This window comes from Panthera pardus, unplaced genomic scaffold (assembly GCF_024362965.1).
Source record: "Panthera pardus isolate Hobbes unplaced genomic scaffold, ASM2436296v1 HiC_scaffold_25, whole genome shotgun sequence".
NCBI lineage: Eukaryota > Metazoa > Chordata > Mammalia > Carnivora > Felidae > Panthera > Panthera pardus.
Window position 1 is genome coordinate 38,951,085 of NW_026526821.1, and position 26,967 is coordinate 38,978,051.

Below are 26,967 nucleotides of genomic sequence, written 5' to 3' on the forward strand. Positions count from 1 at the left end.
ACCATACCTTCTTCATCAAGATCTATACCCTTTACAAGTATGTCCTTCCTTGAACACTCTCTAGAGTACAACAGTTTCTTTATATATTATAGTTACACTTTCAACATAGTTAACAAATCTTTATGTTAAACTTCCCCTGATTAACCTAATGTTAATGTTTCTATGTCCTGATTTGATCCAGAGGGCTACATCGACCTAGTCTCAAAATCCGAGTCTATCAATATTTCCACTTTCTCCATTTCTTCCATCCTCTTCATCCCTTGGACCATTTCCAGGTCCTAATGTCTCTTGCCTACAGAGATGGTCTTGGACAATCTTAGATACACTTTATAAGCCCTCCCCCAAGATACCATTTTACTTGTCAACTTAGAAACAAATAAGGATTCTCTCCTTTCTATCGGGTCAAATGTGAACTCTTATGCTGAGATTTTAAGGCCTTCTGTGATTTTTGTCTGTGTTGTCCTTATCACATAATTAGCATCTTATTATACTCTGTCTTAATTCTCCAAGTAAAGATACAACCTCCCAGACTAACCCTATAATACGCTTTCTCTAATTTATTCATGGTTATTACCCTAACTTATTTTTAACTGTACATCTTATACAACTTCACTATTCTTTCCATGGTGGTAAGCTCAATGTTACATGATGGGAAAATCAGACTAAATCAGATAGTTTTAAACCAATGTAACAGTTATAGATACAGCCACTGTTAGGCCATACAAAACCTTTCTACAGATTAGAAAAAGGCACCCTTTCCTCCAAACTGATGCAGCTTCACATTTGGTTACACAGCTTGGCAAGTGGAGCCCAGGAAGGATTTCAACTCAACCTTATACAACTGTACATGGCAGCCCCAGATTCATTAATATAACACAAATTAAAAAAAGAATCAGGGGCGCCTGGGTGGCTCAGTCGGTTGGGCGTCTGACTTCAGCTCAGGTCATGATCTCACAGTCCGTGAGTTCGAGCCCTGCGTCGGGCTCTGTGCTGACAGCTCAGAGCCTGGAGCCCGTTTCACATTCTGTGTCTCCCTCTCTCTCTGCCCCTCCCCTGTTCATGCTCTGTCTCTCTCTGTCTCAAAAATAAATAAATGTTAATAAAAAAAATAAATAAATAAAAATAAAAAAAAAAGAATCAAAGTGTACTATAAAACTTTTAAAGGATATTGTTCCTTGAATTTTGTTTTAGTAGGATTTTATGCTACTGTGTATATCCCTCTAATCCTAGATAATGTCTCACAGCTTGGGCATTAGATCAGTTATATGGCAAATTTCATGCATTAGTGGGTATCTGGTATACCAGATCTCTATGACCAGCATTAATTGAAGGTCTAAGTCTATCCTAGGGACTGGAGCTAGATCTCATGGAACAAATGAGGTATCCAACTAGTTTGCAGCTCAGTAAATCAATCTATATTTAGAAGAACATAATTTTTTAATGTTATACTTACTGATAAACTTGTTTTGCATAGTCTCCAACAGTGCTTGGTGAGCATCTTCAGCTTGTAAAGCATGTGAACATTCTCTAGCCAGTATGGTACGCACAAGATGCTCCCCACATCCTAGAAATCCAAGGAAACCAAAAACAGTTGAGGAAAAACAATGCTATAAACATCCTTCTTATCCTCTTAGCACTAAAACACCCTTATGTACTACTTAAGAAGTGGTTGTGTTGTAGAATAATTCAGTGATGGATGAAATGACTTCTATGAACAATCTGGGATTTTAGTAATAAGATTCAGCAGAAAATAAAGAAACAACTGTCTAATGTCAAAAGGAAACAGACAAAAATAAAAGAAAACCCCTTTTTCATAGGAATGATTTACATAATACAGGAAGGAATTCAAATTCTCTGCCTAGGAATCTCCTAGGGCTCTGTCTTATTTCCATTATTGGGTAACTACAAAAAATTGTTTTACATTTCGTTATTTGTTTAGATACAAGTGGCCTGAGTCTACCATTTTGCCTCTGGCACCCCACATACTTGGGGGCATGGGAGAAATCTAAACAGCCAGCAACAACCTGCATCTCCCTCTACCTACCTTTCGATAAAATGTCACATCAACAGCTGTAATGTGGACTTAATAAAATAGCACCTTTCTCACCTTATAATAGTAACTTACATAGCCTTCACAGGTGAATACTCTCTGTAATTGTAAAACAAAGAATGCATTTTAAATCCCTGGAGTGAACTTGGACCATTCAGACACACTAAAAAAGGGTAGACATGATGGCAATAGGAAGCACTGCCTAGAATTCTATTTCAATTTTCTACCTGTTAATATTAGAAACTGTCTGCCAAAGTTAAGACAAAGGAAATTTAATTTACATTACAGGTTGATAAGTTCAAATAAAAGATTTCTGAGGAGACTGATTTTTTTCTTAGATATACAAAATATTAAAAATTACTTTGATAAACACTGGAGGGATAAGCCTTTTCAAAAAAATACTAAGTGCCCTTTGAAATGCTTTTTATACATAAAATCAGCTGCATTAATTAAAATATAAATGTCCTCTTACCCAAAAGACAAGAGTAGATACATAAGACCTTATGCTTCCCATCTTTTAAAAAATAAAATAAAATCCTGAGGGAAGCAGATCAGCATGGACACAGGCTGCCTAACTTGCTTACACCAAGTCCCACACACCTTTGCTGCCCTTTTCAGTCAAAGGGTTACTGCCCTTTTCAGTCAAGCCTGCCTAAGTCCCAGTGTGACAGCCGCTCCCTACTCCTACCCAGAAGACCAACAGAAACTCCTGCCCACACCACATCTTCTGACCAGAGTTCTGCCGGGCCTCAGTTCTGGTGGAGTTGGTGTCAGATCTCATTTCACAGACAGACCAGAGCACACCTAGTTAAAACTCATCACATTCAGGCCAGGGACCAAATACTGACCATAGCAGGCAAGGAGAGCCTCTGCAAATGACTGGCCTAAAGGACAGAGCAGCTAAACTACAAGAGCACAGCACACACAGCATACACCAGAGACACTCCCTAAAGCGCCAGACCCTGGGCACTACATGACTTCATAAGGCATTACTTTCAGAAGCAGGAGACATAATTGGCTTTTCTAACACACCAAAGAAGGAAGAGACTTAGGGACGCCTGGGTGTCGCAGTCGGTTGAGCGTCCCACTTCAGCTCAGGTCATGATCTCACAGTTTGTGAGTTCGAGCCCCGCGTCAGGCTCTGTGCTGACAGCTCGGAACCTGGAGCCTGCTTCGGATTCTGTGTCTACCTCTCTCTCTCTCTCTCTCTCTCTCTCTCTCTCTGCCCCTCCCCTGCTCATACTCTGTCTCTCTCAAAAATGAATAAAATTTAAAAAATTTAAAAAAAGAAGAAGGAAGAGACTTAGACAAAATGCCAAGATGGAGGAATTTATCCCAAATGAAAGAACAAGATAAGGCCATGGTTGGAGATCTAAGCAAACATGCTTGATGGAGAATTTAAAGCAAAAATCATAAGGATACTTACTGGGCTTAAGAAAAGAATAGAAGACATCAGTAAGACCCTTACAACAGAGATGAAAGAGTTAAAAAACCAATCAGAAATAAAGAATGCAATAAACAAGATTGGAAAACAGGCTTGATGCAATGAACAGCAGGCTGAAAGAAGCAGTGGAATGAATAAGAGATATATTGGACAAAATAATGGAAAATAATGAAGCTGAATAAGAGAAAGAAGAATTATGCAACATGAGAATAGACTCAAGGAACTCAGTGACTTCATCAAATGTAATAACATTCATATTATAGGAGTCCCAGAAGAAGAGAAGGAAAAGGGGACAGAAAATTTATTTCAAGAAATAACAGCAGAAAACTTCCCTAATCTGGGGGAAAGAAACAGACATGCAGATCAGAAGGCACAGAGAACTCCCATCAAAATCAACAAAAGCATGCCAATAACAAGCCATCTTGTAATTAAATTTGCAAAATATAGTGATAAAGGAAAAATCTTGAAAGCAGCAAGAAAAAGAAGTCCTTAACTTACAAGGAAAGTTACAGATTAACTCAACAGAAACATGGCAAACCAGAAGGGAGTGGCCCGATATATTCAAAGCGCCAAATAGGAAAAATCTGCAGCCAAGAAGACTCTATCCAGCAAGGCTATCATTCAGAATAGGAGAGATAGAGTTTCCCAGACAAACAAAAACTAAAGGAGTTCATGACCACTAAACCAGACCTGCAAGAAATATTAGGAGACTTTCTGAGGGCAAAGGAGAGACCAAAAGTGACAAAGAAAGGATCACAGAAAATCTCCAGAAACAATGACAAAACAAGTAATAAAATGGCAATAAATACATATTTATCAATAATTACTTTGAGTGGGGCTTCTGGATTGCTCAGTCAGTTGGGCTTCTGACTTTGGCTTAGGTCATGATCTCACAGTTAATGTTTTCGAGCCCCATGTCAGTCTCTGCTGTCAATGCAGAGCCTGCTTTGGATCCTCGGTCAACCTCTCTCTGTCCCTATGCCACTCTCACCCTCACTCTCAAAAATAAACATTAAAAATAATAATAAAAGTGAGGGGATGGAGGGACATTTATCACACAAACAGACATTAAAAGAAAGCCAGGGTAGTAATACTTATATTGGACAAATTAGACTTTATTCTTGTATTGTTTTCATCCTGCTTTGGTATCTGGATAGCGCTGACCTCATGGAATGATTTTGAATGTGTTCCCTCTATTATTTGTAAGATTTTGATATTGTTATTATTACTTTATAAATGTTTGGTAGAATTCACCAATGAAACCATGTGGTCTTGGGCTTTTCTGTGCTGGGAGATTTTTAATTCCTAATTCAACTTTCATTCTTGTTAATGGTTTAAGAAGATTTCCTACTTCTTGGATTTTAAGATTCATGATTGAATCTTGGTAATTTGTGCGTTTTTAGGGATTATCTAGGTTTTTTTTCCCCTAAAATATCCGATGTTAGTATATAATTGTTTATAATAATCTGTTATCACATTATGCATTTCTATGGTTATCTGTTGTATTGTTTTCTCTTCCATTCCCCATGTTGATTTTTGGTCTTCTTTTTTTTCTTAGTTAATGTAGTTAAAGCATTGCCAATTGTTTTTTGTGTGTTTTTTTGTTTTTGTTTTTTTTTTTTTTTTTGCTTTTTTTTTGGTTTTAAACTGGTCATAACATAACTTTCAATGTTATGTTATTTTGGTCTCTATTTTAAATTTCTGATTTTACTTTGTTATTTCCTTCCTCTACTAAATTTCAGCTAAGTTTCTTCTTTTTCTAGTTCCTTGTGGTATAATGTTGTTTATTTGAACTTTTTTTTCTTAATACAAGCATTTATATCATAAATTTCACTCTAACATCTGCTTTTGCTGCATCCCATAGGTTTTGGAATATTGTGTATTCTTTTTCTTTTGTTTTGAGACATATTTTGATTTGCCATTTGATTTCCTATTTGGCCCATTGCTTGTATAATAGTGTGTTGTTTAAAATTTACATGTTAAATATTTAATATTTACATTGTAGATTTTTCAGCTTTGTTTTATTGTTGATTTTCAGTTTTGTACCATTGTGGTTGGAAAATATAGTTGGTATGATTTCCGTACTCTTAAATTTTTAATATTTGTTATGTCTTTTATGTGATTTCACCAGGGGATTCTTCTGTGTATACCTGAGGAAAATGTGTATTCTTATTTTTCTTGAATGGAATGGTTTATATACATCTTTTAGAACCAAATATTCTGAAGTATGCTTCAAGTAAAAAATGTTCTTGTCATGGAAAAAATAAATAAAAAGCTCACCTTAAAAAAAAAAAAACTGCCAAAGGTATTCCAATAGTTTTTTTTAGAAAATCAGGTCCTTCATTAATTCACACAACAGGTAAAGGATATCAAATGATCTCAGCATCTACTGAGACTAAAGGAGAAGTATGACTCAACTCTATAGTCAAAAAACTCACAGCAAAAGAAGGAACAATCCACTCAGATTCCCCAACAGGTCCAGGGACAAAGTAACATTTTCTCATGTTATTAATTTGCGTACACACACACACACACACAAACACACACAACACTGGTAAATGGAGAGAGAAGGTTCTTAGCAATGAAAAAGATTGCCATATACATATATGCCATATATATATATATGCCTTTCCTTCCCACTTTTTCCCTCTTTTCCTCTGCACCCTCTCAGTATATACATGCAAAGATGCATACACACATATGTGTATATACACATATGTGTATATTATGAATACACATAAAATATGTACTCACTGCCAAAAATACAAACCATTCAAAAAATGTCAAAAGCTTTTTTTAAATCACTTGACACTGGGCACCAAAGTGGCTCAGTCGGTTAAGTATCTCACTTCAGCTCATGTCATGATCTCATGGTTTGTGAGTTCAAGCCCTGCACTGACAGTGTAGAGTCAGCTTGAGATTTTCTCTCTCTCCTCTCTCTCTGCCCCTCCTCTACTCGTGCTTTCCCTCTTTCTCAAAATAAATAAATAAACTTAAAAAAAAAATCACTTGACATTTTTCCAGAAGTAACTTCCCTATATTTTTTGGTAAAGTGTAAATGTAAATATCTTTCCAGATCTAATATCATTTTGTAAGTATCTACACTTAGAAGATCTAGATATGCAATTTAATATATAACTCTGTGAGCAAGACTATTGGTGCTCCCTATTTTGTTAAATTTTTGTAATATTATTTTTATAATCAGGGATAAAACAACAATAAAGTTAATAGAAAATAAACCATTTTTGACACTTACAATGTAAAGACACTGTGCTAAGCTCATGAAACCCCATAAATTTTAATTCCCTTTGTGTACATATTTGATGTTGAAGAGTGAAATGTTATACTTTAGAACAATAATAATTGTTAGGAAATTGGCATATTATAAGCTAAATGAGTATTCAGAAGGTTATGTACACATGCCTGAAGTCAAAGAGCTAAACCACATGAAGTTAACATTACATCAAAAATACACAGTATGTGTCAGAGAGACTTTTCCTCCGTTGTTATACAAGAATATACAGGGTTTTCCAATGACTGATTTTTCACCAAGAAACTTTTAAAATTATGACTTCTATTCGGACATATATCACCTCTAACATAAGAGCGTTGACATCAAAAGCTTGTTCTCCTGCAGGTTCCAATCAAAGAAAAGTTTGACTTATGTGGTTTCACCCACAAAATTCCAAGGTTTCTTAGAATATGCTGCCAGATAGCTGAAGTGTGATTCAAAAGAAAACAGTTCCATTCTTTATATGTGGATATGAAGAAATAAGGCTTTCACTGCATCCTCCTTTTGTCCTTATTCATACAAGTATATACTTATGTTCTCAGGTCTTAGCAGAAAACATGAATTATACATAGAATGAAGACCTAACAGCAAACCTAGAAGAAAAGTGATATAGGCACGCCTCAGATATATTGCAGGTTCAGTTCCAGACCAGTGCAATAAAGCGAGTCAGATAAACGTTTTGGTTTCCCAGAGCATATAAAAGTTATGTTTACATTACACTCTAGTTTATTAAGTGTGCAACAGTATTATGTCTAATAGAACAATGTACATATTTTAATTAAAAAATACTTTATTGCTAAAAAATGCTAACCATCATCTGAGCTTTCAGCAAGTCATAATTACTGACCAGAGATCACCATAACAAATATAATAACAATGAAAAAGTTTGAAATATTGTGAGAATTACCAACATGTGACACAGAGACACAAAGTGAGCAAATACTGTTGGAAAAGTGCTGCCAACAGACTTGCTCAGCACAGGGTTGCTACAAATACTCAATTTGTTTTAAAAAGAAATTTGTGAACCACAACAAAGTGAAGCACAGTAAAACAAGGTATATCTGTAAATATCAATTTTCTATAAAAACTTACTTATTTTAGCATCAGTAAGAATGAAAACTGCATGGATTGAAAAACATAGTGAATTCATAACTTATGTTCTAAAAAGCTTTTATGTTTGAAAGATGCTATGGAACCAATTCACTCTTCTGAAAATTGGTAAGTGAAAGCAAAAAATCTAGCATTTCTTTGTCCTTCCTATAGCAACTGTACAGCAGGGAAATCAAATAGTTTATAAAGGAAAATTTTCTCCATAGAAATGCCCCAACTAATAAGTAAATAATAATTACAGAGAATTAGAATATAATCACTTATAACCCATAATGTAATAACTAACACAGGCAACAATCATCAATAGCTGCTAATAGCACAAAAAGATACAACCAGACATTAAATGCCCCTTGATAAAATTGCACGTTGTAGTCTTGCCCCACATCAAAATATTTACAAGCCTGAATCTGAACAAGCCTCTAAATTCGATTATCGATTTCCATAAATAAACAGCATTTGTAAAAAACCTACAGTTAACATCATACTTAATGGTGAAAAACTGAATTGCTTCTCCCTAAGATCAGAAACAAGATAATGATGTCTGCTTTTATCACTTCTATTCAACAATATTCTGGAAGCTCAAGTTATTGCAATTAGGCAAGAAAAATAAATAAAAGGCATAAATATCAGAAAGAAAGAAGCAAAACTGCTTTGCAGATGACATAATTATTTATGTAGAGAAACCAAGGGTATCTATAAAACAACTACTAGAGGTGTCTCTCCAGGTTCTTCCTATCTTGTTAGTAGTCTAGGGCAAAAGTTGGCAACAGACACCTGCCTGGTACTTAACAGTCCCCAAAATGTGGACTTGACTTTCATTTCTTCCCCCATCAACTCACTCACCAGATTGTTACTGAGCACTTACTTGGTGCCAGGTCCAGAATGCACAGCAGTTGGCAGGGGTGCTGCTGCATAATGTCAGATCTCCCCAGTGGTGCTGGTGGACCCCTCCCTGACTACTGAGTATTCAGTAAACTGCCATCCTGTCCAGTCCAGATGCCAGTGCCCTCATTGTGTATTTTATAGATCAACCTTGGGGATTTAGATGAGAACCCTAGATTCAGCAGGAACCTTGGACATTCCCACAGCCCACTATGAACCACTCTCCATGCCAAGTCATCTCCCACTAATCCCAACCCTGAGCCCAGTCTCAGCTCACTCATTCCCAATGTGCTTCCTGTTGCTGAAACTTCAATATGCCCCACACTCAAAGCCTTCAGTATTATAATACATGTCCTCTCTTGTAAGAATTAGAATACATTTCCTCTTGTGGGGATCCTTAACCTTTCAAAACCCAAACTGAAGATGAATTCGTAATAAAAAAATTACAAACCACACATGCATGGGCACGCATGCGTACACAAACACACATACACACATACACACACACACACACACACACACACACACACACACACACACCAAGATGGAATGAGCAGATATAAAAAAAATAATGTAAAAGATTATCAAACCAAGAAGTGTTAATAGAATAGAGGCTGATAATCATTTTCAGTTAAAACAGATAAAGTAAATATTGTAGGTTTTGTAGTCTACATATGATCTCTGTCAAATTTTCTTCTTTTATTTTTATAACAATCCTTTAAAAATTTAAAAATCATTCTTAGCTCATGGGCTGTACAAATTTAGACCACAGGCCAGATCTGGCCCACAAGTCATAGTTTGACTATCCCTATATTAGAACAATTTGTAGTACAAAGATTAAAAGGAAGGGAGATCATAATTTTTAAAAACAAGGCAAACTGGGAGTAGGGGCCAGGAGGAGGTGTACAAGATTTTTCAAGGAACCAAATAAAACTTTCTTAAATTAAAAGAAAATTGTTTAAAACTCAATGCAAGAAAAAAAAAACTCAATGCAAGAGAGAGAAATATAATGTATACCTATGGGAAAAAAAATCTAAAATGTATCCTAGAATGATAAAATGAGGAGTTAAGAAGCCTAGAGTATAAAATGAGAATATCCAACATATTAACAGGCATTTTGAAATAGAGAAAAGAAAGAATGGGGTGAGAGAGTACTAACATTTGAAGAGATCATGAATAAGTGTTATCAGAACTTAAGTTACAAGGAAATTCTTAAACTGAAGATGCATACAGAGTTCCAAAGAAAATGAATCCTACTGTAGTGAAGCTCTGGACCAAAAGCAATTAAAAACTAATCATAAAGAAAAGGAGGATCATCTACAAAGAAATTTAAAATTATAACTGATAAGTTCCCAACCAACAAAAGAGACCAGAAGACTAATATCTTTATTGCTAAGGCAATAAACAGAAAATAACTTGTCAACCTAGAAACAGTTAAAACTACCATGTGAGAGTGAGGGTGAATACAAACAGTTCAGACATATAAAAAAAAGAATTCTTTGAGATTTTATCTCCCAGGTTACTTCTACTCTTCCCAACACTACTCCTTGTCATAATTTCTGCTGATTTTAATATTTACCTAGATGATTCTCCCAACAAACAGTGGCATCCAGATTCTCTGATATCCTCTCTTCAAGTTATCCGCACTACCTCATACATTCCCTCCCATGACTATGTCATTATCAATAACATTAACTCCTCCATAGTCTCAACCACAATCATCCCACCCCTCCTATCTTTCCAGCTCACCTCTGGAGCACTTCGATTCCCTCCACCTCACTAAAAACTGCCATCCATTAATTCTGTTGCTTTCGAACTATCCTGCACTCCTCTTGGGGCATTACCTCCTTCCTTATCCGGATAAAACTCCAATGCTCCATCAACTTATATCCATTCTCTTACTCCTAAAAGCCTACAAGTTTGCCTTCACCAAACTTGTCTGGCAGAAGCCCAATCGGGAGTATTAGTCAAAGTACTACACAAGACTGCAAAAGCAAATAACCACCAAGTCCCAGTGGCTTAAAATAACAAAAATATAATTCTCATTAATGTTATAGGTTGTACCTGGGTCACCAGAGAATGTACTCCACACAGTCACTCAGGAACAAACCTAGGCTCATAGAGATGCCATCATCTATAACTGCACCTCCTGGATTATACCTACTCCAGAACAAGAGGGCATCCAGGGCCTGGAAGTCACACATATAATTTCCACTCCAGTCTAGTGGCCAGAAATAGTCACATGGTCTCAGGCAACCACAAATGGGCTGTGAAATATGGAGGAGTATAGAAATAGTCAGGAAGCACTACATTAAATATCTCTGTCATGTGTGACTCAATCTGATTTTCCATGTCTGCATCTGCAGAGCTAAATGAGGTATAGCAGCCATCCTATGCCATGGGGGGACATACATAAGAGGGAAGGCATACCAACAGAGGAATGTAGGAGAGAAAGGACAGACCAGTTACTGACCCCAGCCTCCTTCCAGGTTTCTTGTTGCATGAGATCTAAAATAAAACAAAACAACCTATCTGTTTAAGCCACTATAACTGAGTTCTCTTTCTTAAGCCCAAACGCATTCTTTTTTCATTTTTCTTGTCTTGGAATACATATAACTTAAAATTTACCATTTAATCATTTTTTAAACATACCTTCAGTGGCATTTGTGGTGCTGTACAACCATCACCACCATTTACCTCCAGAATTTTTTCATCCGAAACTCAGAGTTTCAACTGAAACTCTGCACCCATCCAACAACAGCTCCCCATTTCTTCTCTCCCCCCAACCCTGGCAACCACCATTCTAACTTCCATCTCTACAAATTTGACTACTCTAGGTACCTCACATAGGTAGAAGCCTATACTTTTGTCCTTTTGTGACTGACTTATTTCACTTAACAAAATGTCCTCCAAGTCTCGTTCATATGGTAGTATGTTGCAGAATTTCCTTCCTTTTTAAGGTTAAATAATATATTGTATGTATATATACATTTGGTTTATCCATTCATCTGTCAGTGGACATTTGGGCCAAATGCATTCTTAATCTATATAGAGAGCTATTTGCTGAGAAAGAAAATGACTCAGAAAACTTTACACTGAAAGAAGATAACTTCTACTTACTTCCTTCAACTCAAACATAAAACTGCATTGAGTCAAATATAATTTTTGATAAGTTTGTGTAGGTTTATCTATCAAATATCATTCGCAGCAATACCTGAAAAATATCATTTGGTCTGAGCATACTTATTTTCACTGAGTTACTCTGGAAAATCCATGATATATTTAATTGCTACCAACAGCCAAATTTATTTGAATAAATGAGAGTCATTTTAATTAAAATAAATCCTTTATAATGCCTGAAAAATGGAATCTTACATATTTAATAGCACTTTTTATCCATGTAAAAAGTGACCACTTCCCTAAGTCATAAGACCACTATAGGGAGGCAATCTTTAGAATGCCTGTTTGTGGGTTTGTTTAGGATCCAGAAAAAGTTGGCAAAACTCCAAAGAAACTAGAAGGTAAATAGAGCATCTTTATTTTTCCCTCATCTACAAGTGCCCAATAATGCCATCATTTCTCTAGTAAACACATTGGCCTACATTACAAAAGAGTGTCTGTATCTTTACTAAAGGAGAAATCTGAGAGTTCTCAGTCAAGCAGCAGGGTCTTGTTTAGAGGAGGACCCCTTGTGCATTCTATTTCTTTCTCTCTCTCTCTCTCTCTCTCTCTCTCTCTCTCTCTCTCTCTCTCACACACACACACACACACACACACACACACACACACACACACCCCTACTTAAGGTCTAAGGCCCTATACAGTAGGAATTAGTATTTTCTATTCTATTGTCACACTCATGTTTAAATCCAGCTGAGTGACTTTGGAAGTCTTTATTTAAGCCTCAGTTTCTTCAATTGTAAAATGAAAAATCTGAGTAGCAACTACCCCATGGAGCTATTGTGAGGACAAAAATGAAATAATGCACATAAAACATTTAGCATCGAGTTGGGCCCTTAGTAAGCACTTAATAAATATTAAAATAAAGGTAATAAACTTAAGGAAAACCATTTTCTGTCATTGTCTCACCTCAACCTAGTCTGTGTACTTTTCTTCTATTGTGACAAAGTGATTCTCAGGTAGCCTGACAATCATCACCGAGAGCCTAGAATACATTTGAAAAGGAGTTTAGCCTTTGATTTGCAATTCTAAAGGCTACTGCTTCAAAGCAAACTGAGACTTCACATAGAGTCAAAATGATCACCTGAGTAAACCTTTCATTATCAAAACAAAACAAATAATATGGAAAAAAAAAATCCCTTTTAGTCTGGCAGAAAACATTTTAACTGTGGTTATCCAGGAATTGTAGGTTATGCATGATTTTTGTTCATTATTTACTCTTACTATTTTCCCTAATTCCTTTAATAAATACCTTCCCCCCCGCCCCCCCCCCCCCCCCCCAGCAGGTTTATTGCCTGACTTCAACATTATACTCTGGCATTCACAATACTTTCTCTTAAGGCAAGATGTAAAGACCAAGGCAGAGACTCCCATAATGGGATTTGGTCCCATGCACTTACTTCCCTTTACCTGAGTTCATGAGTTGGTAAATGAGACCGTGAACTAATGCTACAGGTGTTTTATTCATCTGACCTTCATCACACTGAGTATTTTCACCTCAGGTCTAGTGATAGATACAGCCTTCAAACTAAGACAATTAAAAATATGCAAACATAACAGCCCCCCAAAATCATACTGTCAAATCATGTTTTAGTCCTAATATGTAAGTAACAAAATAAAGTGTTTGCAGTAAGTATAGAGAAACAAAATTTTACCAATTCTTGGGTAACACTTAAGATACATTTTCATCATTTCAAGATAAGTTTTCATCTTTTTTTTTAATCTTTGTCTCAATTTAATGGTGTCTCAATTTAATGAGCCAAATTGTTACAAAATGAAAATTAAAAGGGCCTTATGTGTCAAGTTTTTGATGTAGTTTTCAAATGTAGGGTTTTAATGTAATGTTTACATATAGAAGATTATGATAACTCCTCCACAGGATCTCACAATGAGATTAGGATTTTAAAGTATAACTCCTAATCCAGATATTTCTCTTCGTTGGGAAACTTTATTTCTTCTAAACCACTCTAGACTCATTCTAATACAAAGAGCCCCCAGAGGGGGAAAGTGAAGTTGCATTCACAGGAGAGACATAAGCCACATTCCCAGGCAGCCTGCATACACGAGTACAGGATCAGCAGCAACAAAAGCTCACATTCAGTACCACTGGCACAACACACATCTCCAAGGATTACTGATGATTGTGAAGTATTTATGTCATCTTATAAATGCTGCCATTCACTCTCACTGCGGCTAGTGGGCATCTGAAAAATCTTTCAACACATCCCCTGTTAGAAGTCCACAGGGACAGATAAGTAATGAGGAAAGGCCTTCCCAAATTTAAAAGGAAACATTTGGTACTTCAGTTTCCAGTATTGCAACATCTCTTTTTCAACAAAGGAATTTATTACACAGTACGTCACCTTTTCCCTTTCGGAGGATTTACTGCCAATTTTGGAGTTGGGTTACTTCTGGTTTTCAAGCCTGTCTTGTGAAATTAAAGAGAGGACTGCCTTAAAAGTGATAGAACACACATGATTTCAGTCCTCACAGTGTCCCTATGGTTATCAAACCTGGAACCTATTACATACAAGAAGAAAACATAAGGAGCTTTATAAAGAGATGGAATAAAAGTGAAGATGTCTAATCCAGTCAAGTCTAAAAGTTATATTCACCAACACACATTTAGTATTTCCTCAATATTTAGCTCTCTCTAATCTATAATCCATCAACACACTTTGGATATTTATAGTGATCTATCAAAAACAACTCAGGCTTTTCTGATTTTTTCGATCAATAATAAATAATGAAAAGAAACCAATTTTATAATTAGCTCCTATAGATCTCATCTCTTACAAAGAAGGATGTGATTAATATGTGCTTTAGCATTTCATAATTATTTAAAGTACAGAAAAATATATTACAACAGTTACAATTAAACATAGGAAAATATCTCATCTACAGCACAGTGTTCCGCATATGCTATATATACTAAATGTTTGACAATTACTAGTTATTACCACTATTATCAATTTTATTGAGAAGGTATAACCAAACCACAAAAGATTCAACTGTCTAAACAAGAGGTAGCTACATAAATGAGAAGGGTTCCAGGTTTGTGAATGCAAATACTTTCAGAAACTAAAAAACAAATAAAAAAGCTCCAACAAAAATTAGTAGTGAACAGCCATTATCCAATCTGCCATGTCAGAAAGAGTCTGTGGTTAACAACACAGAAGCATCCTCCACCAAAGCTTGAGCCACTCCTTCTTTCCCTTGGTCCTGTCTTTGTCAAAGTCACATCTCAACGTGGGGACTATACCACATATTTATTCTGAGTGTAAATAAAGATAATAAAATAGTACCTTGCTTTCTGATCTAACTATTCTAGATTTAGTTATCTAAATTACTACACTCTAGGGCACCTGTATGGCTCAAGTGGTTAAGCATCTGACTCTTGATTTTGGCTCAGGTCATGATCTCATGGTCATGAGAGTGAGCCCTGCATTGGAGGGCCAGCATGGAGCCTAAGATTCTCTCTCTCCCTGCCCCTCCCCTGCTCACATGCGTGCACGTGCTCTCTTTCTCTAAAACAAAAAACAAAATAATGATAATGATAATAATAAATTACAACACTCTAATTAAAGCCCCAGGGCAAATGGTGCCAGGCAGGGGGTGAAAATCAGAGAAAACCACCTTAGTTTTTAGCTATGATGTTCTTAACTATGGTGTTCTTAGCTATGATAGAGCCCCTAAAATCCTATCACTACTATTGAGTTTGCCTGGGAAACATACTACATGCATAAGAATTAGACTAATCTACATTTGCGACCTCACTAGGGCAGTAGCCATAAAAGAAGCCTCATTGTTTGTAATGTTCAGCTGATGCTCTTGGACATCTTCTATCCAGAGTCCTGTTCAATCAGAGAGGACCACAGATAAGTAGAACCACCTCCAGCTATGGAATCTGAAATAAGTCACTTAAGATCTCCATGCTTCAGTTTTCTCACTGGAAAAAAGCTTAAGCTTAAGCTTAAGTGGTCTTAAATTCCTCATAAGGAAAAATTTTATAGCTGTAAGTACTTTTAGAACTTCAATAACATTCCAGGGGTGCCTGGGTGGCTCAGTTGGTTAAGCATCCAACTTGGGCTCAGGTCATGATCTCACAGTTCACAAGTTCAAGCCTCACATTGGGCTCTGTGCTGGCAGCTCGGAACCTGGAGCCTGCTTTGGATTCTGTGTCTCCCTCTTTCTCTACCTCTCCCCCATTTGCATTCTCTCTCTCTCTCTCTCAAAAATAAATAACAACTTATGAGAAACCCCTTTTAAAATGCTATTAATCAATAAAATATTAAAATTCAACTATAGACAACTTTAAAGTTTATATTCATTTTTGAAAGAAACAGAGACAGCATGAGTGGGGAAGGGCAGAGAGAGAGGGAGACAGAGAATCCCAAGCAGGCTCCCAGCTGCCAGTGCAAAGCCTGATGCAGGGCTTGAACCCACAAAACCAAGAGGTCATGACATGAGCCAAAACCAAGAGTCTGACGCTTAACTGACTGAACCACCCTGGCACCCTGAGAACTTTATTTTTTAAGGGGAAAGATAAAAGGTCATGATTCACAGACTCACCATCAATTGATCAACAACTGCGTATCTGGGGCTTTTCCAGTATCATCTCATTAAAGCTTTACAATTAACTTGTAAAGAAGGTATTGCCATCCCCACTGGACAAATAACAAGTGTTAAACTGGAAAAACAAAGAGTATAAGATCCAAGTCTTGTAACTCTAAGTAACATGCTTGCTCCATGATGGCCCACAACTGTAGAAATCATGCCATACCAAAAAAAAGAGATACAAAGAAAACTCAAAAGCCTCAAAACTCTAAGTCCATGGTCAAGATCAAAGTAATAATTCCCTGCAGATAAAGAGCACAACAAATTTTGATACCAACAATTAGGACTGTAGATAACTCCCAATTTAAACCACAACATCCTAGAAACAGTCACTAAGCAAGCCCCAAAGAAATAATATTAAAGTTGGAAATTTCATTTTGCATCAAGGCCACAGTGTGTACTTTATGAGTAAAAAAAGCCAAACACAGTTATAAATATCTATAATAATGTAGATGTAATGTAAAATAAATATTTCAGTACACATATAGATTATATATTATTTACAAAGCCCACAAACAGAATATAAGCAAGACAGTTATACTATACCATAAATTTAGCCTATAACTACCAAGTCAGCCATATATGTTAAACATTTAATTAATACTTTTCTTAATGACAAAATATATAAGTGATTTGTGGGAGTGATTTGAATGGCCACAGTCTCTTTAAAATCTGAAAAAGGAAATCTGAGTTGATGTTATTTCTCAATAAATTCCTCTGTACAAAGGAGAGGCAATATAAATCATTTCATCAGTCTTAAAGCCATATTCAGAGTTTAAAACCAACATTCAGTATTTAGAGGCCTCATAAAGTATGATAGGGAAAAAGTTTTAAATCTGCTCACCAGTCATTGCTTATCCCTTTCTCTAGTCAACACAGTGTCAAGGGTAGTTCTGAGACTAGAAAAAGACACACAAGTTCTGAAGGTGAAAAGGGAAAATAGTAATCATATTCATTTGTCTAGATCAGAGTAGAATTTAAGGAATAACAGTAAAAATATGGTCCTAAAGCTATCTTACCACCAACTAACAAAAATCACAGAAGCAGATAAAAGAAGGAAAAAGCAAAACAGGTAGGACACCTCAAGTAAAACATGTTAATAAAAGGCAAACAGACAGTATAAAATTTAGCACCTCTCAAGGTTTTCATTTGACATCATTAAGAAATAATGCTAGTTAAAGAAGAAAATACATTCATGTGTATTACACTTAAACTTTTAGTTTAGCCAAGAAATTTATTTACAATTTTATTCAAAAGTTGCCTAAGACTCTGCTTCCTAGGGCATGAAAAAAAAGATCTATCTTTGCCTAAAATTAAACAGTCTCAGGAAATTCAGGGTATTTTCCATGAAAAGCCATATATAGATTCTGTAGGATCCACAAACCACAAATAAAGAACCCACACAGCTCTGACTTAACTTTAAAATATACAAGTATATGATTATAAACCAGGAAGCAAACTTTCATTTTGATTTCTAATACAAATACCTTCTGCTGGGACCATGAATTCCATGTGACAAAGGCAACAGTGACACTTTCATTGCCTAGGGGCTAATGTGGAAACTGCGGCGAAAATAATGAAATTAGATTATCATGTTAGAATCATACTATTTCATATTAAAAAAAGAAATAAGGATCCTTGGAAAAATAACTGGTTCTGGGCCTGGCTAAGGCAGTCCCCAAGAGGAGTCTGAGGTATCTTGTTCTACCTAAAAGCAAGGAAACTATCAATAATAGTTACATTAAAGAGGACTGAATCCAACTTAAAGGGGCTTTTATTGACAAAAGATGGAACAATTTTACCAGCAAAACGAATAATGGTTCTAAGTCCTTGAATATGTCAATTACAAATGAGATTGATTCACTTCTCTCCTAGATGTATAGAATGCATTCCTTTTCAGTAGCAAATATTTACTTCAATCTTGTCTGTGTTCCAACCATAATGTTTATCATATAACCAGTGATTACAAACATATGAAAAAGCAAGAAATGTGCCCTATAAACAACAGAAAAAACAGTCAACAGAAACAAGCTACTAATGGCTCTGATGTTAGAATTACCACGAGAACCTTAAAATAACTAGAATAATTATTTTATGTAACGAGTGGAAAGGAGGAAAATCTTAACAGAGAAAATCTTCAAATATGAACCAAATAAAATAAAATAAGTAGTATCAAAAATGAAAATGCATTCAACCAGCTTAGGAGCAAATAAGAGATAGCTAAAGAAAATATCAGTGAATTTAATAATGGTCATGAGAAACTACCCATATTGAAACACAAAGAGGATAAGAATGACTAAAAATGGAACAAAGCACCATAGATCTGTAGAATACTAAATGCATATAATGGCAGTCTCAGGAGAAGAAGAAAGGACAGGGCAGAAGAAATGTTTGAAGATATAATGGAGGAGAATTTTCCAAACTTGACAAGTGAAACCAACTCAGTAAACTGGGGTCCTCAGCAAAGCTTAAGAAAGATAAATACAAAGAATATCACACTTAGGGATATCACAGTCAAACTGCTGAAAACCAAAGATAAAATATTATACACAAATTAAAAAATACATATTACACACAAGGGGACAACTATAAAACTTCTCATCAGAAACACTGAAAGTCAAAAAGACAACAGAATAACATTTTTGAATTACTGAAGAAAAAATACAGTCAACATAGAACTCTCTGTGCAGAGAAAATATCCTTCAAAAATAAAGAGGAAATGAAGACATTTCAGACAGACAAAGGTGGCAGACTCATCACCAGCAAAGCTGAACTATAAAAATACTAAAAAGCATTCTTTAGGGTTGGTATTACAAATAAAAAGCATCAAAAAGAGGAGCTAGTTGGCTAAAACCATTTTAATTTTAAAAAGCTATTAAGTATGTGTCCATGTGTTTATTTGTGTGCAAATTTCTTTAAAAGATAACAAACCATTTAAAGTAAAAATAATAATGAAGACGATACACTGTGGGGTTTATAACATAATAGGAACATTAAAATATATGTCAAGAACTCAAAAGGTAAAAAAGAAATAATGAATTTATCCTAGTAAAAGGATCTTACATTGTTTATTAAGTACAGTATTATTGTTATCATCATAAAATAAACTATGGTAACTTAATTATACATATTGCAATCTCTAAAGCAAATACACACAAAAAACATAATATATTGAGGCAGAACAAAATATTAACAGAGGAGAAAAAAATGAACTACCAAAAAAATATTCAACCCAAAGGAAAACAGGAAGAGAAGAACAAAGGAAAGAAAGAATACAAAACAAAAAGCAAAATGGTCAGATTTTGCCTGATCATGTCAATAATTACATTAATTGTAAATGGACTAAATTCTACATGTAAAAGTCTCAGATTATCAAACTGGATTAAATTTAAAAGGGGAGGGGCCCACTTTATCAGAAACATAATTTCATATAAAAAGCAAGATAGGATAAAAGTAAAATTGTGGAAAATGATATCCCAGGCAGGCCCACTACACATAAGAAAGCTGATATGACTATCTCAATGTTAAACAGTTATCAAAACAGAGGATTATCCAGAGGTAAAAAAGAATATTTTATAATGATAAAAGGGTTAATTTATCAAGGAGACATTATGATCCTAAATGTGTATGTACCTAATAACTTCTAAACACACAGCTGTATTTAGAATTCTTTCTAATGTCAGAACTTCTAAATGAATTCAATGGACTGAAACACATCAAATATATATATATATATATATATATATATATATATATATATATATATATATCTATAAATTGACGATTTCTCATATGAACAAATAAGTGTACATTTAAAAAATAAATTCAGCACAATAAAACCTAATTGAGTATCTTATGAAATTACCTGAGCATCGTTTCATTACTTTGAAAACTGATGTATAAATAAAAAGACTTCAGCATCTTTTCTGCCTTTCCTGTATAAACTGTATCTGTGGGTAGCCAAACAGATGATGAGGAAAGGGTTTTCCTTTTAAAATAATTAGAGCCACAATCAAAAAGAATGAAATCTTGCCATTTGCAACTATGTGGCTGGAACTAGAGGGTATTATGCTAAGCAAAATTAGTCAGTCAGAGAAAGACAAATATCGTTATGACTTCACTCATATGAGGACTTTTAAGACACAGAACAGATGAACACAAGGGAAGGGAAGCAAGAATAATATAAAAACAGAGAGGGGAACAAAACCTAAGAGACCCTTAAATATGGAGAACAAACAGGGATAACAGAGGGGTTGTGGAGGGGGGATGGGATAAATGGGTAAGGGGTATTAAGGAATCTACTCCTGAAATCATTGTTGCACTATATGCTAACTACTTTGCATGTAAATTAAAAAAAATAAAATTAAAATAAAAAATATATAAATGAGAAGTAAAATAATAATTAGAGCCAATAAATGCAGGGGAAATCATAGAATTCTGAAATATAGTCACACAACGCAGTATTCTACAAATGTTAAGATAAATGCAGAAGAGTTATAGAGCAAGTTTTTGGACAAATACTAGAGAAATACAGTATTTGGTGAAAGAGGCAAGTTACAGAGAACTGTATATCATATGATACTATGTTTCTAGAGCTCAATGAGAACCATAAAACAGTAATATGTTGTTTAGGATGTATACATATTAAACTTTGTTTTAAGGCAAGAGAATGATACAAAATTCAGGATAGTGAATCAGAGATAATTACTCTGGAGGAGACGCAGGGGTTTGGGAAGGGATAGGAGTAGATATTACTAATACTAATATTCATGTTAAGTTAATGATAAAAATGCAAGGGATTTTATTTTATTTTTATGTTTCATAACTTACATCTATGATGCATTCTTTTATAATATATATATATATTAAATGACACAAATTAAAAATACTTAGTTCTTAATAAGAAAAAAGGATATAATAAGTCAATATCTACCAAAATCCTTAAAAATGTCCATTCCTTTTGAGTCATAAAGTATATTTTCAGGTACTTGTGGTAAGGAAATAGACAAGTATACAAATGTAATGTACAAGAAAATCACTGCTATTTGAACAGCAAAAAGCAAAACAAAACAAAACAAAAACAAAAAATAAAAAACAAAAAACAAAAACAAAAACCAGGAAACAACTCAATGGTCGTTCTAAAAAACTGAAACAACCATAGAATAGAATTTTATGCAGCTATTTTTTTTTTTTCAACGTTTTTTTTTTATTTATTTGTGGGACAGAGAGAGACAGAGCATGAACGGGGGAGGGACAGAGAGAGAGGGAGACACAGAATCGGAAACAGGCTCCAGGCTCTGAGCCATCAGCCCAGAGCCTGACGCGGGGCTCGAACTCACGGACCGTGAGATCGTGGCCTGGCTGAAGTCGGACGCTTAACCGACTGCGCCACCCAGGCGCCCCTGCAGCTATTTTAAACTAATAAAATTACTATTTAAATCACTAACTTAGGAGTTATTAAATTCCTAAACTTTATGAGTTAGAACAGGGGTACTTAAGCTGAGCAATCCAAGACTACGAATCCCATAAAATTCTACTAGGATTGTGTATACATTTATGCAGGTAACAACGTTTATGTGCTTGTTTCCAGGGACAGAATTCAAGAAAATATAGTTACTATGGTAGCTAATCTCCAAAGATGGTCCCCAATGAAAAAAGCTGCCCAGTATTCATCTCCTCCTACACTGAATCTGGATTAGCCCTTTCATAAGCAGAATGCTAGTCCTAGACCTAAGCCCTAAGGAGGCTTGACAGTTTTTACTTTTGCACTTTGAGGGTCCTGAGCTACCATGTAAGAAATCCAGCTATCTTGCTGGAGAAGCCATATTAAAGAGGAATAAGCTCTGATACTATGTGGGAAGAAAAGCAAGTCCAAAGCATCCCAGCAGACCAGTTGAGCCCAACCTTCTGGTTGCCCCCACCAAGGCACCATCCATGTGATAAAACTATCATGAACATCTAGTTAAGCCACCATCTGAATGCAGCCACATGAGAATACCCAAGCATAACCGACAAAAGAACTGTCTACTTGAGACCCAGCCAACACACATAATCATAAGAAATAAGAAAAGGTTGTTCTTCTAAACCACAGAGATTGGGGGTGGTTTGTTAAACAGCAATAGATAACCAAATAGTTACAGATGGCTGCTTTAGACTAACTTCACTTAATTAAGCATCTAATGTGTTGCATTATAATAGCTAAAACAAAAATCAGAAGCTATCCATCAGAGGATATAACACCATTCCTCAGTTATATAATGCCATTTATATAACAGTTTCATTGAACAAAAACAACTTTAGTCACTTCGATTTCATGTACTTTATTTACATAGGCCCTTTTATTACACATAAATGAAATACAGATCAAGCATCTAACTTTGCCCTTATATTAAGAGATGAAAAGGAGTGAGACCCTCAAATGACCCTTCATTTTAAATATTACAGTGGTTACTTATGTAAATTGCTTTCATTTTAAATATTACAGTGGTTACTTATGTAAATCACCCTCTAGACTTAAAAAAAAAAAAAGTAGAATGAGGTTAAGAGAACACGTGTTTAAAAGGTATTTTATAATGCTAATAAAATTGCATTGTATTATGTCATATTAAGACAATTACAATGCTTACCAACTAGAAATACTTTCCCTTTATTAATTTACACAATAATCTTGCAAATGATACTTGAGAGGAAAACAAATTCAAACAGAACCAGGAATTCTGCCCCAGAACCAAGAAGCAAAGCAGAACATAAACAATATGAAAAAGGCCAGATCCCATTTCATCTATTCAATTTGAGTGAAATGAAGATATAAACAAACTTTGTGGTGGCGCGTTTTTTTTTTAATCTACTGCATTTGATTTTTCAAAACAAAAACATCCATTTTCCACAGCCAGCTCTGTGTTAGCCAAAAATAATGGCAAAAGGCATGGCTTTGGTAAGGACAAACTTAAATGACAACTATATATTTTTTAACTCTTTAAATATGCAACCTATAACATTTTAAGTACAACAATCGCTGATTAAATTTCAATTTAGCCCCTCTTCTTTTTCATATTTCTCTGCTATCATTGAGTGAAGATTCCTTAGATTCTTTAGGCACTCAAGCACTGTTTGACCTTTCTGAACCTCAGATTTCTCATTTGAAAATGAGAATCATTATGTAAAAAGTACTTAGCATAGTACCTGCCCACAGCAAATGCTCAACAAATGATAGCTGTAGTTATCATCCTTATTACTGATCACAAAATGATGGTAAGTGCCAAGTTTAGTAGGATGGTTATCTGCATACCTATTTCCTTCTTTCCTAACAGAATCCTAATTTTGTTCTGCTTTCTACTCCCCCCAGCCCAAAGTCACATATGTGATCCACAGGCATATCATGTGTCCATGATAGGCTTATGGATAATTCCCTTTTGTCAGTGATTAGCTCAGGAATGGACATGTGACCCAACATTAGCCAACCACCAAAATGTGAGAAGAGGTCTGCTGAGAAGCTTCTGATGAAGTATTCCTCAATCCTAGAAAAGAGTTACCCAAAAAATGATTTTTTTCCCTTTCTCTGGAGATTTTTGTGTGATGAGTTTTTCTGGCAATGCAGCAGCCTTTCTGCCATCAGCCTACGGAAGAGGCCAACAATGATGATGACAGAAGAGAACTAGGTCCTTGATATCATCAGTGGAGTCCCTAAACCAACCAACCCTGGGGTCCACCTATTTCAGGACTTCCTCTTATGTAACATCATACCATTCCTTACTATTAAAGCCAGTTCAGGTTGTGAGTTTTGTAACCTGCAGGCCAAAGCATTCTAATCACTACAGTAATGGAAAGGTATTAAAAACTGTAATAGATTTTATCACAACTAAACTAAAGTGAAACAACCCTTCTCTTCAAAAGAACAGAGCCTCTACCATGAATATGTAAAAAGCTCTTCAATAAGCAGGGGCACTAATTCTGGTTTACCAATGTGGCAACACATGTACATGTAGCTGAAAAGCTACAAAGTAAGTCATTGTGCCAATCAGACTGTATGACAGTGCTTCAAAATGGGCAAAGTGCCAATCAGACCGTATGGCAATCAAAATAGGCAAAAACAGTGCTTCAATTCAACAGAGATTTATTTATTTTTTAACTATTATCTTTGAGCCACCAGCTTCTTCCACAAGGAGCTCCCAGGCTTTGTAATGAGGAACAATCATGTAAGTCATATAAATGCTAACTCTTGACCCCACTGACCATGGAGGGAGTAAATCTGCAGGACTGAGTGAGAAGGAGGGGAAGAGGGAAAGAGCAGGGTTGCAGAAAAGAGAAGAAAGACATTTGAGCTCAAACCTGAAAGATCAACCAGACTTCACCATATGGATAAGAAGGGAAGGGATTCTACGCAGGAGCCAAGAGAAACATGCACTCTTTCCTCAAGAAACTGTGTGCCAAGTTGTTTATGTTGCAATGATAGCAATAAAGAAATGAATAAAGGACAACAGCTAGGACTTCACAGTAAGAGTTTATTGTGTAGATCATCATAAAAACTTACCTGTGCAATTCGCATAGTGAGTTGCTAAGAACTACCCATGAACTTGAAGACATGGGCAGGGTTTAATATGCAAAAGTTGTTCTGAGGAAAGCACAGGGCTGTACACAAACCCAAGTCTGTACCGAGATACAAATAATTCTGATGTGAAAAGCTACAAAGAAAGAATTGCTGCTGAGATGTGAAGGAAAGTCAAAGCAGGTAAGACAAATGAGATAAATGAAGATCTATACAAGAAAGTATGAAAAATATATCAGTCAAAAATATTATATTTCTATATTCCACTAAATTTACTTTGGCATAAGTATGAAAGCTTAACAGGTAAAGCAGAGGCAAGTCTAAACTTTTTTTTTAATGTTTATTTTTGAGAGATGGAACATGAGTGGGGGAGGGGCAGAGACAGTGGGAGACACAGAATCCAAAGAAGGCTCCAGGCTCTGAGCTGTCAGCACAGAGCCCTACACGGGGATCAAACTCTGAGACCATGACCTGAGCTGAAGTTGGATGACTGACCAACTGAGCCACCCTGGAGCCTCTTTTCGTTTCTTTTCTTCTTTTTTTTTAAATCTAAACTTTTAAGGATAAAGAACTCAGATGCAACAAATGCTCAGTAAATCTTCCATGTGTATTATCTATCCTCTGACATGAATTTTATAACCTATACTGGCTACATAGGGCAGATACTCTCATATTTCTGAGAATACACCACCACATCATCATAGCAGAATCCAAGCAGGAGATTATTATTCCATCATCAACATTAGTAAATAATCACTAATATGACAGATTACAACACATAATTTATAAAGAACTAGGAAAACATTGTCAGGTAGGGCTAGAATAGAGAGAAAAAGAGGGAATAAACAGAACTCCTCAGCATTTCAAAACACCCTCACAATACTGACTTCCAACCAACAGGAGATACAATGCCACAAAGTAATCATCTTAATGATAATTAACATATCTGTATGTTTCTCTTCCATAAAGAAAGATGTCCTCATCTTGGCACAGGTGGACATACCCTTCCAACATGCCCCCTCCGTAACGATTCAAGCCCAAGTCTGATTCCCAAACCCATGATATCCTGCACCCCAAACTGCCTCCAGCATGCACCTGATCTTACATTCAATGTGGGTATATGTAGACCTACAATACCACTGTAGAAATTTAATGAAGTCGCTAATTCTTCAATATCTAACTCAGATTTTTAAAAATGTCTATCCATGCTTTCAACTAGCCAAAAGACAAATACAACACACAAATAAATATACTTTTTCATGATATGAACAAAACATTCTGAAAAAAAAAATGTAAGGTATCCTTTGGTTGAGACATGTTATACTGTGGGCTTGATCACGCTGTGATTCACTAACGAGAAACACGACATGTATTCAGTAACAGGTTAAAAAAAAATGTAAGCTATTTCAACATTTTACATTATCTCCACTTTTTCTCCATGATTCACCAGTAAATCTTTTTGCCCAAATTAATCAGTCACCATGGACAGAACTAGTTAAAATAATACACATTTGATTCAGCATTATCTCTTCCTGACCCCTCTTAGAGTCAGCACCTTTTAGAGTCAGCAGTTGTTTTACCCACTTCTGTTTTCAACAAGAACCTTGGCTAGGGCAAGGAGCATCCCAGAAGAGTCTGAAAACATAAATATCATTTCTGCCAGCACAATAATCCTGTCTCAGTGCTCCCTTAACAATGCTGGCCCATAAGTTAACTTGTTACACTGTTAATGCTCTCAGGGATACCTATGGTCTAGGATATACACTAGATCTCTTTAGCTTTTGATCCACCAAAACCCACTGTGGGAAGAGACTGAGAAATTGTATGGGATAAGTGTTAGAGGCAAG

The 26,967-nt window shown here is 35.6% G+C and overlaps 1 protein-coding gene across 10 annotated transcripts in view; it reads right to left on the minus strand.

Moving 5' to 3' along the window:
- The window catches only part of TASP1 (taspase 1), a 310,802-nt gene that overhangs the window by 154,634 nt on the left and 129,201 nt on the right, over positions 1–26,967 (minus strand). For 7 of the 10 annotated variants that reach the window (XR_008417793.1, XM_053890441.1, XM_053890440.1 and 4 more), the window contains one exon: positions 1,454–1,564. Coding sequence is in view for 7 of the 10 variants with exons in the window: in XM_053890441.1 (XP_053746416.1) it covers positions 1,454–1,564 (111 nt within the window). In the remaining 3 variants the exon portion in view is untranslated. Of the gene's footprint in view, positions 1–1,453; positions 1,565–2,107; positions 2,150–26,967 lie in introns of all 10 variants that reach the window. The other 3 variants (XR_008417792.1, XR_002083857.2, XM_019462779.2) reach the window with 1 other exon arrangement.